The 16,502-nt window shown below is 44.5% G+C and overlaps 1 protein-coding gene across 2 annotated transcripts in view; it reads right to left on the reverse strand.

Annotated features, from left to right (window-relative positions):
- Positions 1-52: 52 nt before the first annotated feature.
- LOC144511909 (choline/ethanolaminephosphotransferase 1-like) overlaps positions 53-16,502 on the reverse strand; it is a 39,903-nt gene continuing 23,453 nt past the window's right edge. For both annotated transcript variants that reach the window (XM_078242365.1, XM_078242363.1), the window contains exons 7-8: positions 15,879-16,004; positions 53-3,480 (exon numbers count right to left, since the gene is read on the reverse strand). In XM_078242365.1, coding sequence (XP_078098491.1) covers positions 3,343-3,480; positions 15,879-16,004 — 264 coding nt within the window. In that variant the 3' untranslated portion in view covers positions 53-3,342. The remainder of the gene's footprint in view (positions 3,481-15,878; positions 16,005-16,502) is intronic.

Raw genomic sequence — 16,502 nt, forward strand, 5'->3', positions numbered from 1 at the left:
AATTAGATTGGATGATAGATATTACTGTATAGAATTTGACCACAACATAGACTTACCATGCACTTGGTATTTATTTTTATTTAGAAAGAACAGAAAATTACAATTAAGCATGGAGTAAAATCAAGAGGCTCATCAATTACACTAAAAGGCAAAATTAGGTGAGAACCATCTGTATGTTCACAAAACAAACAAGATTTCTGCAAAAACAAATTAATTTTCCATTATATCCAGTTGCTCCAAGTAAATGGGGCTGGTGCATTGGAGGACCTGTTACACATCATCCTATTGGATCATTCCTGTTGCATAATACCTCATTAAATTCTTCCAGTTACAATACTTTGTGCAGAAACAGCTAAGTCCAAGAAAAGGGACAAGAGTAAGAGAAATGCTTTGGTTCGTGTTATAAATCATGTGGCATTAAATGTGGTGAGAGACAGGGCTGTGGCCGTGTTTGTGATGTCAGGAGTACAAACTCATCACGAAACTAACCAAAACGAACATTTCACTATTTCACTCGATGTTCATCTCCCATCCCATCCATATGTGGAAACAATACAGAGCAGCCCTGCACACACGGTTTACAAAATACTGTCAGGAATCCAGACATAATACTTGTGGCAACTGTTCAACTTTATTTCAAGGCAACAATCCATTGTAAATGGTGCCATGGACAGTTTACTGGTGTCAGATTCTTGTAAAGTTTGGGCATTTTCACTGATGTGAATTGGTTGCATGCCCAGCAGCTTTTACCACAATGCAAGATATCCTATGAAGATGCCAATTCCCATTACAACAGAAATGTTGTGATTCAGAATTATTCAAGAGGCCAAAGACACCTTCAGACATTTAATCTCTTTTAAGATCACTTCAGGGCCAATGCAGTGATGGATCACCACAGCATGGCTGTCCCCACCCCTGTATTATTAATCAGCCACAACCCTGTACAACCCTGCTCAGAAAAAAGCTCTTCAATAAGCCAAAGTATATGCTTTGCAAATGCACAATCAAAATAATCATATGAGAAAAATTAGCTCTCTCAAATTCAGAAGGTATTTACTGGAAAAGTTGGAACTCTTGTGGATCAATGTCCACAGGGAAATCAGGAAGAACAAGCTTGTGTTCTCCAGTTACTGTATGATAGTCACAGGAATTTACATCATTTTCTAGCTAAAGCAAGGCTCCCTGGTTTCAAAATATAGTAACAAAGTGACACGTTTCACCCAGAGATGCTTACGATTCTAATTATTGCCAGTTTTCCTTGTCCTGATATGGGAACAAGAGCAGGTATTATGGCAAAGCTCCTAATGAACATAGGCAGCATGTACAGAGACAGGTCAACTTTATTGCACCTTTCCTCTATGCAATAGATCTACAGGCGCCAACCCATGGCTTCTTCCCATAGTGCCAGCATTACAGACCTGTAAGTTTCTGCACCATAACAAAAAAAAAATCAGAACTTGACAAATGCAACTGAAAACAAAATGTTTGCTGCGCACCAAGATTCAGAACCATAGGCAGCAATGTGGGTGTACAACATCACAAAGTCATCTAGACACCTGGCAAAGAACTGATCACACGTCATTAGCAAAACAAGTGTGATGTACTCTGGAGTTAAACCCCAAGTTACCCATGTCAGGAGTGGGAGTTGCACAATGTTGGCCATCTATTGAAGGTGAGAAACAATGTTAAAGCTTTCATCACTTCAATATTTAAAGCCTTTTCAGCAGCTATCTCCTTCTATTACTGAATGGAAAAGCTTGTGCTGACCTGGATTCGCACTCTGCAGGCTTTAGCGTCAGCTTGTCATCGCTCATCTTCATACCAGACCAGCATGTGTCAGAAAGCATCATAACTCTCAGAAACACAGCATTGGAATCTGCACAACTGCCATCAACTTGACATTTGAATACATTTGGGTTTGATTATCTCCATCTGTGAGGTAAAGGCTTGAAAGGCTTAAATTCAGATGGATAAAGCATTTCCTGCAACGCAAAAGGTGAACACAACCCTCAACACTATGGAGGATCACTTTTAAATACAGGAGTACTGGTATATTACCCACACACCTAGCACACTGTTGTGAAGAATTACTGGTCCTGTAGGATCATAGGCAGATGTACAGGGCCAGGTTAGGCCCAGCGACTGCTCAGATTCCACAGGCAAAAAGTTAGTCACTGCATTTGATATTTGAGCCTAAAAATCAGCGTTGCTCGAGGGGGAATACACACATTCTGACCTTCAAGGAATGAGGGGAGAATCTGATTTTTTTGAACAATTGTCCAGAAGTGAAGACCGCTCGATGCAAGTCCCTCAGTGAATGTTACAAATTCATTCCTTTAATGGCAGCAGTAGTTTAGAAACAAAGTGCTTTGGGTTCAGATCACAAGTGTGGACAGTTCACTAGGAAAGTGTGGGCTGACCTTTGGAGCAACAATCTACGAGGTGGGGTGAAGGGGTTATGAGATTACTGGATCTTCCAGACAACTTTTGAAACTGAAAGCACTATCTTTGTTAAAATGGACACAAGATTGTGGAAGAATAGCAAATAAAGCACAGAGAAAGTTAGAAACATGACAGATTCTGCTCCTTAAAGTGCCAGTTCAGCCCAAATTAGGCCCTTCCCTCAATTACCCACCTCTGTACAGTTTCAGCATTAACAGCAGCATCTCAAAGACAGCTTTACTGGTGTAATCGGGGCATGGTCCAAAGAGCATTGCAAAAACTTATAATCCATGGACACGGGCCAGTGTCACGCCTACACCCGATAAATTTTAGGACAACCCATTAGGTTGTTAAAGGCGAAAATAACCACGTTTTTGTAGTTCCCATTCCCACACCCAGCTCATAGTTGCTGCCTGAAAGGTTCCAGCTTGGCACAAAACATTCCCTCTGCAGTTCTCACCTGCAATATGGCTCATCTGATTTTTCCAAGGTATTTAAGTTGCAGGAACTTCCATTAAGCTCATTACCAAACCTTAAGCACTGTACCAGGCCTGTGGACAGTTAGCAGCTACATCAGACCACAAAAGGTTGAACACAACAGTGCACCCATATTTTCGTTCAAATCCATAGAGTAGACGCACATCATTGTTGGTTCCAGAGCTGCCAGTGTTACAGGGAGACACGCATGCAGGGGTGAGTCAGTCCTTCCCATCAGTCAGCTAGTTTAGGAGTGTTAGGCTTCATTCAGAAACTGAAGCTTGAACAAAACAAAAAAGTGCACACAATGATTGAACCATAAATTAACAACGTGTTCACTTTTTCTCCCAATTCCATATTTTTCTATGTACATTCCCTCAGTCGTGTGCTGGAGTTCTCTCTCATTGAGCACAATGGTTTAAGTCACTTGTGATGGTTCTGCTCCTGGAAGTTGACTGGCGAGGAGGGGGGACTGATTTTGAAGATGTCAATGTGAAGATGGGAGGCGATCTGATTACAGACACCCACCGAGTAACGGATTAGGTCAAAGAGAGACCAGACCTGTGGGTCAAAGAGAAACAAAAAAGTTAGTAAGGAAATTAATGCAGTGGCTTCTGAATCACTCGACATACATCTTGACCTACTACCCCATTTTCTAGAATGGAGAGAGAGAGGACCCTAATTGTATATTTATGATCTTAAGATAATAAAAACTTAGACGCTGAATACAGAGGAATCCTGTCGAACAATTAGAGGCAGAACCAAGAACATCCCATCATAAGGGTCAATACCTGCTCAACAGCCCATGGCATAATGTCAGGTACCAGAGAAAATGTCATCATCCTGACCTCCAATATCATCAGCCCCAATCTGCATTGAACAGCTCAGAATCAAGCTTAAATTTCCTGATGTGCAGGTGGGATAATGTGAGGGTCTCTCGCAGCTTCATAGAAAGTATGCGATGGAGCTAGTATTAAGTGTAAGAGAGGCAATATTTTCATGGAACTGTTATCTGCAATGTGTGTTTAACCTACCCCAAAGGAGCAATCAAACAGAAACTTAAGGATTCACTGTTCAATTCAAATTTGTTTGCCAACAGCTGAAACAAATAAGTCCCATCACCACCAGGCACTGTTCGGCCAGTGCACCCATCACCATTCTCTACACAATGAGATTGGAGTAAGTCACAGCCTGATGTCTTAGATGATGGAGTTATGTCTTTGCATATAATTACTTGGGGACTTTTGTCCCATGTTCCAGGCTATTTATATCTCATAGTTTAGCGCTCTGTATTTTAAATTGGTAGCAAGTTTATGTTAAGTGACTGCAGTTACAGTTACCGTTTATGGGGAGACTGTTCTGAATTGCCTCAGTAAAGGAAATAGTTTCTCACCTTCTGCACTCAAAGGAATACAAACCTAATTTATGCATCCTTTGTTCTTAATTTAACCCTCTTAACTGCCAGCATCATTCTGGTGAATCTGCACCTCCTCCAATACCAACATATCCTTCCTGTTCGTAGATGTGGGTGCTGCTGGTTAGGCCGCATCTTTTGGCCATCCCGAATCGCCCTTCAGAAGCTGGTAGTGATTAGCTACCAGCTTGAACCGCTGTAGTACATGTGTAGATACACCCAGAGTGCTGTTAGGAAGATTCAGTGTCCAGAACTGACAACAGTATTCCAGATGGAGCCTCACCAAGGCTATTACTGACACTTCCTTCTAATCTCAAGGGGGCTGGAATAAAGGCCAATATCCCATTAGCTTATTTGATTTCTTTCTGGTTTTGATTTTTAAGGGCGTGTCCTGGGCACCTCTATTCCTCCATAACTCCCAGTGTCTTGGAAATACTCCAATTTATCTTTTGACATCAAACTGATGACCTCACAGTTGAACTCCATTTGCCATATTAATTGGTTTACATCCCTTTGCAATGTGCTTCTCCCCTCTGTACTATATACCATCCCCAACTTGATGTATTTCGCAAACTGGATATACATCTTTCTATTCCTAGATCCACATCATTAATAAAATGCTAAAAAGTTCAGGTCCCAGAACAATTCCTTGGTGAAAATCATTTTCTGGCACTGAGGAAAAAGTTATCTTTATCACCACTGTCCAACTTCTTCCTCTTTTGAGAACAAAAATAGGAATTTAAAAAAAAATCAAGACGTGCCTTACCAGGAGCAATGTAGGTCAATGAGCACAGGGTGATAGGAGATCAGGACTTGCTGAGACTTACTACATGGGCAGCAGAGCCTATGGAACAGGTTACCAGACTAGCTACAAGTTCAGAACAGTGTAATGATGGATGTGAAACTCGCTCATTACATCAATACTTGTGAATTGCAGTGATACAGAACTGAATGGGACAATTTACATTAAAAGAGAGCAAACTGATCAAAGCCATTGATTGGATGACAATTTAGGAATATGTTAATCAACCAACAGCCAATCAAGCACCCAACTAACCAATTCGCATCCAGAAGAGCTCTTTCAAAAACTGTGTTCTGAATGTAAAGTCCTGCAACTATCTCACACAAGAGCACTCCAAAAAGAACTCAGAAGATGCGAACAAAGCAGAACAATCTCGGTCAAAGATCACTCTAAGTGACCTATAGTCATGTCAAATTGACCTGAGGGGTAACTGTATAACTTGATAAAACTGCTTTATTTAAAATTCTCAATTTAGGTGTTGGGTTTAATGTGAGTTTGTGTCAATCAGAATTCTCGGTCTCTGAACTGAAGGTAAAATCCCAAGAGTTTTGGATGACCTCAGGCTTGCAGAGGTAGAATGTGGTAGATCAGCCAAGGTGTGTAGGGAAATTAATATCTAACCATTAGAAACATAGAAAAACTACAGCACAAAACAGGCTCTTCTGCCCCACAAGTTGTGCCGAACATAACCCTCCATCCTATTAAGTCCCATGTACTCATCCAGGAGTCTCTTAAAAGACCCTATTGAGTTTGTCTCCACCACCACTGAAGGCAGCCGATTCCACTCGCCCACCACCTTCTGTGTGAAAAACTTCCCCCTAACATCTCCCCTGTACCTACCCCCCAGCACCTTAAACCTGTGTCCTCTCGTAGCAGACATTTCCACCCTGGGAAAAAGCCTCAGAGTCCACCCGATCTATGCCTCTCAACATCTTATATACCTCTATTAGGTCTCCTCTCATCCTACGTCTCTCCAAGGAGAAAAGACCGAGCTCCCTCAGCCTATCCTCATAAGGCATGCCACTCAATCCAGGCACCATCCTTGTAAATCTCCTCTGCGCCCTTTCAATCTTTTCCACATCCTTCCTGTAATGAGGCAACCAGAACTGAGCACAGTACTCCAAGTGGGGTCTGACGAGGGTCTTGTACAGCTGCATTATCTCCCGACTCCTAAACTCAATCCCTTGATTGATAAAGGCCAGCATACCATACACCTTGTTTATGCAGTGCATCAATTGATTAGCCCATTATACTATCCTGTTCAAACTGTAACCAATAGAGGACTTCAGTATTTATCATGACATTGCTTAGCTTCATTTGACAGAATTGGGGATTTCAGACAGTTTAAAGGTGACACAGTTCATTACAAAACTGCTGCAGACACTCCTGTTGTACACATTTCCATTTCACCGAGCTACATTGCGAGAACTTGCAGCCTTGAGGTTGAACAGAAGTTTACATCCTCACACATTAAAGCCTTTATATTCTGGACACTATAGCTAAATGGTACCAACTTTGTAATCTTCGGCATTAGGTTTACATAGTTTTAAGGTTATAGGCAACTTTGCCACTATCCTTTATTTTCAAAGTAACTCATTCCAAGCACTTGTAACCACAAAGAAAAATATCACCTCACAAATGACCTGTAAAAACAGGTCTGATTTAATGAGTAACTTGTACCAATTAAGCAAAATCTGAGATGATCCGCTCAGGTATCATTTACAAGGGCATGACAACATACTTTATCCTGAACAAATGGGTAAAGAGGATATCATAAAACAGACTCTTAAGTCATTAAAGTAACAGAAACAATACATAGAGGAGGATGGTCCTATAAGTAATTGGCATTATGAGGAACTGGTCAGGTTAGCAGGAGGTGACATCAGTCAATGACCATCACCCTTGAGGGCCAATCACTGATTGATCATGCACCCCTCAAGCCAATTAGAAAAGAGCCTGGTTTAGGCCAATCAGAATGCAATATCATTGATCACACTGTGGCTTTTGGCTTGGAAGGGATCACATTTGTGATTTGTTTTGGACATTTCCCCTTTAAAGGGCTGCCCCTTTTATTTTGTCCCTCAATTTGTTTAATTTAAGTAGTTTAACTCAAAAGACTGGAATGGGTCACTGACCAAGACACCAAGTTTGAGTCTAGGGCCATACTAGTCTGAAAATGCCTGATCTCAGAAGCTAAGCAGACTCAAGCTTGGTTAGTAGTTGGGTGGGAGACTGCCTGGGAATACGAGGTGCAGTAGGCTTTTGCTGCCAGCAGAGGCTGCTGACATCACCCACTCTGTACACCATCGGTATATAGGCAGGCAATCTTCTCCAACAGGTCCAGGCAGCTGGCGACTGAGGGGGTCGTCTGACCTGACTGCCCCTCTACCGCGGCTGTATTCATGGCCAGGTGTCCCCCTTTAATCTCATTTTGGTTTGATGTTTTAAGTTTCACTTGTGCTTTGTTCTTGTTTCAGACGATCCCTCTTTAAGGGGCTGCCCTTCTTGCTTTGCCCCTCAGTTTATTTAATTTAGTTTAATTTGTTCAACTCAAGAGTGGCACCAAGTTTAAAACTCTGATGATTGCAGAGCCTGCTATCCACAGGAAAGCAGAAGACAACAGAAGTTATGGGGAGAGACCATAGAAATCATAGAAACCCTACAGTACAGAAAGAGGCCATTCGGCCCATCGAGTCTGCACCGACCACAATCCCACCCAGGCCCTACCCCCACATCCCTACATATTTACCCACTAATCCCTCTAACCTACGCATCTCAGGACACTAAGGGCAATTTTTAGCATGGCCAATCAACCTAACCCGCACATTTTTGGACAGTGGGAGGATACCGGAGCACCCGGAGGAAACCCACGCAGACACTAGGAGAATGTGCAAACTCCACAGTGACCCAAGCCGGGAATCGAACCCAGGTTCCTGGAGCTGTGAAGCAGCAGTGCCAACCACTATGCTGCCGTGCTGCCCAGAGACTGAGTATTGCCACGTGCCCAAAGCTGAACTGAATACAAAGTACTGAAGTCTTTCGTGGTTACAACATAAACAGAATATTAGGTTAATTAATTGATACATTGCATGCATAAACTAAACCAAAACTTATCGGTAGCAAAGGCTATGAGGGATTCTTTAGCAGATGAGCTGAGGCACGCAGAATAGATAAAAATCAGACAATGTCTTATTACATTAGTGACCACTTCAAAAATACACCAGGTTTATCAAAGCCACATGACTCTCTCCAATCAGCACTTTCCCCACATCTTACATTCATAGAACATAGAACAGTACAGCACAGAACAGGCCCTTCGGCCCACATTGTTGTGCCGAGCTTTGTCTGAAAGTTGATAGTTCTGTTCTTCCCTCCTACAATTTATGACCAACATTTGTAACTTTCTTACCCTTTTGTTTCAATACCCTGGAGTCAAAACCATCAGGGTTTGGAGCCCGTAACACAAACCCTGCCTTCATCCAGTGCAGTGAACAAACAATGAAGCACAGCTCTTTCACCAGGCCAAGTTCATTACAGCACCCACAAGGCCCCATTACAGCAGACCAAGCCCATGTCCTCATGAAACAGAAGGCATAATGGCACATTGTAGTGGAAGTTGCGGTCTAACTAAAGTTCTATAAAGCTACAACATGACTTGCCAATTTTTAAACTCAATGCCCCGGCCGATGAAGGTAAGTATGCCTTATGCCTTCTTGACTACCTTCTCCACTTGCGTGGCCAATTTCAATGACCTGTGTACCTGTACACCCATATCCCTCTGCCTATCAATACTCCTAAGGGTTCTGCCATTTACTGTATATTTCCTATCTGTATTAGACCTTCCAAAATGCATTGCCTCACATTTGTCCGGATTAAACTCCATCTGCCATCTCTCCACCCAAGTGTCTAACTGATCTATATCCTGCTGTATCCACTGATGGTCCTCGTCGCTATCCGCAAATCCACCAATCTTTGTATCGTCCGCAAACTTAATCAAACCAGTTACATTTTCCTCCAAATCATTTATATATTACAAACAGCAAGGTCCCAGCACCGACCCCCGAGGAACGCCACTTGTCACAGCCGTCCATTCAGTAACACACCCTTCCACTGCTACCCTCTCTTCTATGACTGAGCCAGTTCTGTATCCACCTTGCCAGCTCATCTCTGATCCCATGCGACTTCACCTTCTGCACCAGTCTGCCATGAGGGACCTTGTCAAGGCCTTACTGAAGTCCATGTAGACAATATCTACTGCCCTACTCTCATCAATCATCTTCGTCACTTCCTCGAAAAACTCGATCAAGTTAGTGAGACACGACCTCCCCTTCACAAAACCATGCTGCCTCTCGCTAATATGTTCACTTATTTCCAAGTGGGAATAAATCCTGTCTCGAAGAAACCTCTCCAATAATTTCCCTACCACTGGCGTAAGGCTCACCTGCCTGCAATTACCTGGATTATTCTTGCTAACCTTCTTAAACAAAGGAACAACATTGGCTGTTCTCCAATCCTCTGGGACCTCCCCTGTAGCCAGTGAGGATACAAAGATTTCTCTCAAGGCCCCAGCAATTTCCTCCCTTGCGTCTCTCAGTATTCTGAGGTATATCCCATCAGGCCCTGGGGACTTGTCTACCTTAATGTTTCTCAAGAACCCAAAACCACCACCTTTTTGATCTGAGCATGACCCAAACCATCTACACACCTTTCCCAGACTCATCATCCACCAAGTCCTTCTCTTTGGTGAATACTGACACAAAGTACTCATTTAATACCTTGCCCATTTCTTCTGGCTCCATGCATAGATTCCCTCCCCTGTCCTTGAGTGGGCCAACCCTCTCCCTGGCTACCTTCTTGCTCTTTATATATGTATAAAAAGCCTTGGGATTTTCTTTAATTCTGTTGGCCAATGGCTTTTCATGACCTCTTTTAGCCCTTCTGAGTCTTTCCTCAAGTTTCTTTCTACTTTCCTTGTATCCCACACTTGCTTAGTGTGTTCCCAGCCTCCTAGCCTTGACAAATGCTTCCTTTTTCTCTCACTAGACTCACAATATGTCTCGTTATCCAAGGTTCCCAAAACTTGCCATACTTATCCTTCATCCTTACAGGAATGTGCCGGTCCTGAATCCCTATCAACTTGTACTTGAAAGTCTCCCACATGCCAGATGTTGATTTGCTCGCAAACATCTACCCCAATCCACATTCTTCAGTTCCTGCCTAATATTGTTGTAATTAGCCTTCCTCCAATTTAGCACCTTAACTTGAGGACTACGCTTATCTTTATCCATCAGTACCTTAAAGCTTACTAAATTATGGTCACTGCTCTCCAAACTGCTCGTCTACTGAAATGTTGACCACCTGGCCGGTCTCATTCCCCAATGCCAGGTCCAGTACGGCCCCTTCCTTAGTTGGACTATCTACATACTGTTTCAAGCAGCCCTCCTGGATGCTCCCTACAAACTCTGCCCCATCCACACCCCGGGCATTAAGTGAGTCCCAGTCAATATAGGGGAAGTTAAAATCACCCACCACAACAACCCTGTTACTTTTACACCTTGCCAAAATCTGCCTACATTTGTTCCTCTATCTCCTGCTGGCTGTTGGGCAGCCTATAGTAAACCCCCAACATTGTGAGTATTCCTGAATTCTACGCATCTTGCCTCACTGTATGAGCCCTCCGAGGTGTTCTCCCGCAGTGCAGCTGTGATATTCTTCTTAACCAGTAGTGCAACTCCCCCACCCCTTTTACATCCCCCTCTATCCCACCTGAAACATCTGTATTCTGGAACGTTAAGCTGCCAATCCTGTCCTTCCCTTAACCAAGTCTCTGTAATAGCAACAACGTCATAGTTCCAAGTATTAATCCAAGCTCTAAGTTCATCTGCCTTACCTGTTAACTTCTCATATTGAAACAAATGCACTCCAGTCCATCAGACCCTCTTTGATTAGCAACCAGACCCTGCCTGCTCTTCCTCCGAGTCCTTTTGGCTCTACTCTCTGGTTCCCCTTCAGTTAAATCATCTTTGCTTTGGCTCCCACCCCTCTGCCAAACTAGTTTAACTCCTCCCGTGTGGCACTAGCAAATCTCTCAGCGGAATATTTATGCCCTTCCAGTTTAGATGCAGCCCGTCCCACCTGCCTCAGAAGAGATCCCAATGGCCCAGATATCTGAAACCCTCCCTCCTACACCAGCTGTTTAGCCACATGTTGAGCTGTACCATCTTCCTATTTCTAGCCTCACTGGCACGTGGCACAGGGAGCAATCCTGAGGTTACAATCCTCGAGGTCCTGCTTTTTAACTTTCTAACTAACCCCCTAAACTGCTTCTGCAGGACCACATCACTCTTCCTACCTATGTCATTAGTACCAATATGACCACGAACTTTGGCTGTTCACCCTCTCCCTTCAAGATGCTTTCTGCCTGTTCAGAGACATCCTGGACCCTGGCACCAGGGAGACAACATACTATCCTGGAGTCTCTTTCACGTCCACAGAAGTGCCTATCTGCACCCCTAACTATAGAGTCCCCTATAACTATTGCTCTAGTCCTCTTTGTCCCTCCCTGCTTAACAACGGAGCCAATCATGGTGCCACTGCTCTGGCTGCTGCTGTTATCCCCCCGAACAGTATGCAAAACAGTATACTTGTTAGAGAGGATATGACGACGGGATCCCTGCACTGACTGTCTGCCCCTTCTAGCAGTCATCCATCTATCCGCCTGCACCTTGGGTGTGATCATGTCTCTAAAGCTCCTATCTATGATGCTTTCTGCCACCTTCATGCTCCTAAGTGCATCCAACTGCTATTCCAACCTATCCATGCGGTCTGTAAGCAACTACAATTGGGTGCACTTCCTGCAGATGTAGTCGTCCGAGACACTGGAAGCGTCATGGATCTCCCACATCTCACAGGTGCAGCACTTAACCTCACTGACCGACATTTCTAGCACCAATTAAGAAAATTTATAAAACTCTTACCTTCACTTTTACCTTCTCATAGTGCCCTTTTTTTTTGGTTAGAGGGAGGAAAACACTAATGTAGTGTTTCGGGCTTACCGCTCCTCGACACTAGATCTTCCACTTCATAGAATCATAGAAACCCTACAGTACAGAAAGAGGCCATTCGGCCCATCGAGTCTGCACCGACCATAATCCCACCCAGGCCCTACCCCCATATCACTGCATATTTTACCCGCTAATCCCTCTAATCTACGCATCTCAGGACACTAAGGGGCAATTTTAGCATGGCCAATCAACCTAACCCGCACATCTTTGGACTGAGGGGGGAAACCCACGCAGACACGAGGAGAATGTGCAAACTCCACACAGACAGTGACCCAAGCCGGGAATCGAACCCAGGTCCCTGGAGCTGTGAAGCAGCAGTGCTAACCACTGTGCTACCGTGCCGCCTCTTAGTAAATGTGGAGGGGTTTTCCCCTGATTGCCATTGACTCCAGTTTTGATAGTGCCTCCTGATGCCACATTCGATTAAATGCTACCTTAATGTCAAGAGCAGTCACTTTCACCTCACATCTGGCATTCAGCTCTTTGGTCCACGTTTGAGCCAAGGCTGGAATGAGATCAGGAGCTGCGTGATCTGGTGAAACCCAGTCCGTGAGCAGGTTATTGCTTTGCACGTTTACTTGCTAGCACGATTGATGACTGTCTAGCAAGAGTAGATTGGAGTAATTGGCTGGGTTGAATTTGTCCCGTTCCTTGTGCATAGGACATACCTGGGCAATTTGCCATGGTTACATGATAATCAACAGATTTACATGCCCATGTTTGACCTGATGCCATGAGACTTCATTGGAGCTGGAACAGATGTCGAGAACTCTCAGGGCAAATCCCTCCTGAGTACCTACCTCTGTGCTGCCAATTCTGCTTGTGGGACAGGACATACCCAGGGATGGTAATGTTGATGGCTGGGGCATGATCTGTAAGGGTCTATTGAGTCTACTGATTGCTTGGTCTGAGACACAGCTCCCAGAATGTTGACACAAACCTCCGGATTTTGCTAAGGAGGCCTTCTCAGGGTCAACAGGTTTGGGAGATACCGGATGGAACATAAAGTTTCATTTTTACATGTCTCAATTACTAACCCAGAGCCCTATTACCGGCCAATCAGCAGGCGCCGGGGCCCTGCCACAGCAACATGCCCATCGCCGGGGCCCTGCCACAGCAACATGCCCATCGCCGGGGCCCTGCCACAGCAACATGCCCATCGCCGGGGCCCTGCCACAGCAACATGCCCATCGCCGGGGCCCTGCCACAGCAACATGCCCATCGCCGGGGCCCTGCCACAGCAACATGCCCATCGCCGGGGCCCTGCCACAGCAACATGCCCATCGCCGGGGCCCTGCCACAGCAACATGCCCATCGCCGGGGCCCTGCCACAGCAACATGCCCATCGCCGGGGCCCTACTTTCTCAGAAGACTAAGGAAATTTGGCATGTCAGCTGCGACTCTCACCAACTTTTACAGATGCAGCATAAAAAGCATTCTTTCTGGTTGTAGCAGCTTGGTATGGCTCTTGCTCTGCCCAAGACTGCAAGGAACTACAAGGTCGTGAATGTAGCCCAATCCATCACGCAAACCAGCCTCCCATCCATTGACACTGTCTACATTTCCCGCTGCCTCTGCAAAGCAGTCAACATAATTAAGGACCCCACGCACCCCAGACATTCTCTCTTCCACCTTCTTCCTTGGGAAAAAGATACAAAAGTCTGAGGTCACGTACCGACCGACTCGAGAACAGCTTCTTCCCTGCTGCTGTCAGACCTTTGAATGGACCTACCTTACATTAAGTTGATCTTTCTCTACACCCTAGCTATGACTGTAACACTACATTCTGCACTCTCTCCTTTCCTTCTCTATGAACAGTATGCTTTGTTTGTATAGCGCGCAAGAAACAATACTTTTCACTCTATGCTAATACATGTGACAATAATAAATCAAATTAAATCCCCATCACCGGGGCCCTGTGACAGCAACATCCACATCACTGGGCCCGGGGCCGTTACAGCAACATGCCCATCACCGGGGCCCTGTTACAGCAACGTCCCCATTACCAGGACCTTGTCTGTTTGCAATAAGAGACAAAATGCCATTGTTCTATCTGCATGTTAATTATTGTTCATTGAAGAAGTTCACTCCAGTAAGTGATGTTCAGATGTCTTTTTAAAAGTTTGCTTTTCTATTCTTAAAACCAAAATGAATAACCTCTATTCCGCACATTACGCTCCAACTGCTACCTTGCTGTCCAGTCAATAAACGTCTCTATCTCTTTGCACTGTCCTCCTCACAGCTCCCATTTCCATCCAGCTTGTATTGCCAACAAACTTGTATACATAACTCTGTTTTTGTCTAAGTTAATGGTTTAACAACAGGATCCTCTCCCACTCCCTCCAAGCCGCGAAACGAAGTCTTGAACCCTAGCACTGGGCGGGCAACACAACATTCGGAGCTCCTGGGCACAGCTGCAAAGAGATTATACTGTCTCCTGTCACTATCCTTTCCACTCTGCCCACCAACTCTTAATGGCATTTTATGCCATGATGCCACATTAGATGAGCAATTACCTCATACCTGTTGGGTAAAGTTGAAGGCTCCAGATCCATGCTTGCCTGACTCAGTCACAACCTCCTGTCCCTGCCCACTGGCCAACAGTAATGTTTACTTCAGGGAAGGGGTGTGACTGCCTCCTGGAAAAAATATCCAAATAACTCTTCCCCCTCCCTGATGCCCAACAATGTTTGCAACTCTGAGCCAAAGTTTCTCAAGGTGCAGATATGGCGGACTGGGACTGCCCTGCATTCCAGATTCCCCACATGCTGCAATAAAGGCATTCCACTATCTCTGCCATGGCTGTCCAAACTTCTTTATTTCATTAGTTAATTAGCTACTAAAGTAATAGCAAGTCTCCTAGCATGGAGACTAAAGAACATTCACCAGTTACTGGAGACTGCACTGAATTCGTGTCTGCACCAAATTCCCGACTTGGCACTTGTTCTGCCTCTCACTCTGCTTCCCTCACTCCCTCCACCTGACTTGCTCCAGCACATCCGCAGAGGCCCAGGTTCAGTTCCGGCCTTGGGTGGATGTCTGTGTGGGGTTTGCACATTCTTCCCGTGTCTGCACGAATTTCCTCTGGATGTTCCGGTTTCCTCCCACAGTCCAAAGATGTGCAGGTTGGGTGGACTGGCCATGGTAGGTTGTGTCAGGGGGATTAGCACGGTAAATATATGGGTGATGGGGAAAGGGCCTGGGTAGGGTTGTTGTCAGTGGGCTGAATGCACTCCTTCTGCACTGTAGGGTTTCTATAATTTGCCAAAACCACATTTCACAACTTTTCTTTGGATGTCCTGCTTTTCTCAAGGTTCACATTTGAACAAGACACTCCAAGTCTTGATAATTCTTTTCTTAACACCTCTACTTATTCCTGAATTGAGCAGCACATTCTTTCCCATTGTTATTCGAGCTCTGATTCCTTATCGAATTTATGTGGAAAGCACCTGTCAGCAGATCTACAGATAGCTGTCAATAAACATTAGCCAGCTTTCAATCCACACCAACAAATGCCTATCTTTTAGGTAGCTAGTGATCAGAAAATTGCAGCTATCAATTAACTAGTGGTTCTAGTTAATGATTTGATCCATGGCCAGTGTAAAAACATCTGAAAGTAATAACTTAAACTTGGGTTTAGGCAAGACATGGGTTAATAACACTGCTGCTCTCTACTTACTAAAGCAATCCAGAGCACCAAGTACTCGTTTATAAAGCTGTTGAAGTATTGGTCCAGGAAGAGGAGCCCCGGGCCCACAAAGGCTGTGTCCTGCAAATGCATCTCACTTTTTGTCATATGGGCCACCTGTAACCAGAAGAGAAAATCTATTCACTCTACCTGCAACTGCTTCAAAAATAATTTGCACTGGTTCCAAGATCCATCATTAGATTAACACGTGTAAAAAAAAAACTTGCAGACATACAGAACCTTTCAAGCTCTCAGGATGTCTGCTACAAATGCTGTGGTGCAAATTCAGCAGCTGCAGTCCCCTCACAGCATTCCCCAAAGTACTTTACAATGAAGTACATTTACCAGTTTAGGAAATGCAGCCACCAATTTGTGCAAGCTCCCACCAAAAGCAATGGGATAATAGATATGTTGGTTGAGGGATAAATATTGGTCAGGTCATGCGATCTTTGCCATATTCTATGGTGGGAAGATCGTTGAAAATAGTGGAAAATTTCAACTCTGCTAAATACTGCACTGGAGTGTTAGCCTATATTAAATGTTCAGGTCTCTGGGGTGGTCTCTGAACCCACAACCTTCTTCGGACTTCATTGAGTGTGAGACTAACTGAGATGC

Source organism: Mustelus asterias, chromosome 25, assembly GCF_964213995.1.
Source record: "Mustelus asterias chromosome 25, sMusAst1.hap1.1, whole genome shotgun sequence".
Lineage (NCBI taxonomy): Eukaryota > Metazoa > Chordata > Chondrichthyes > Carcharhiniformes > Triakidae > Mustelus > Mustelus asterias.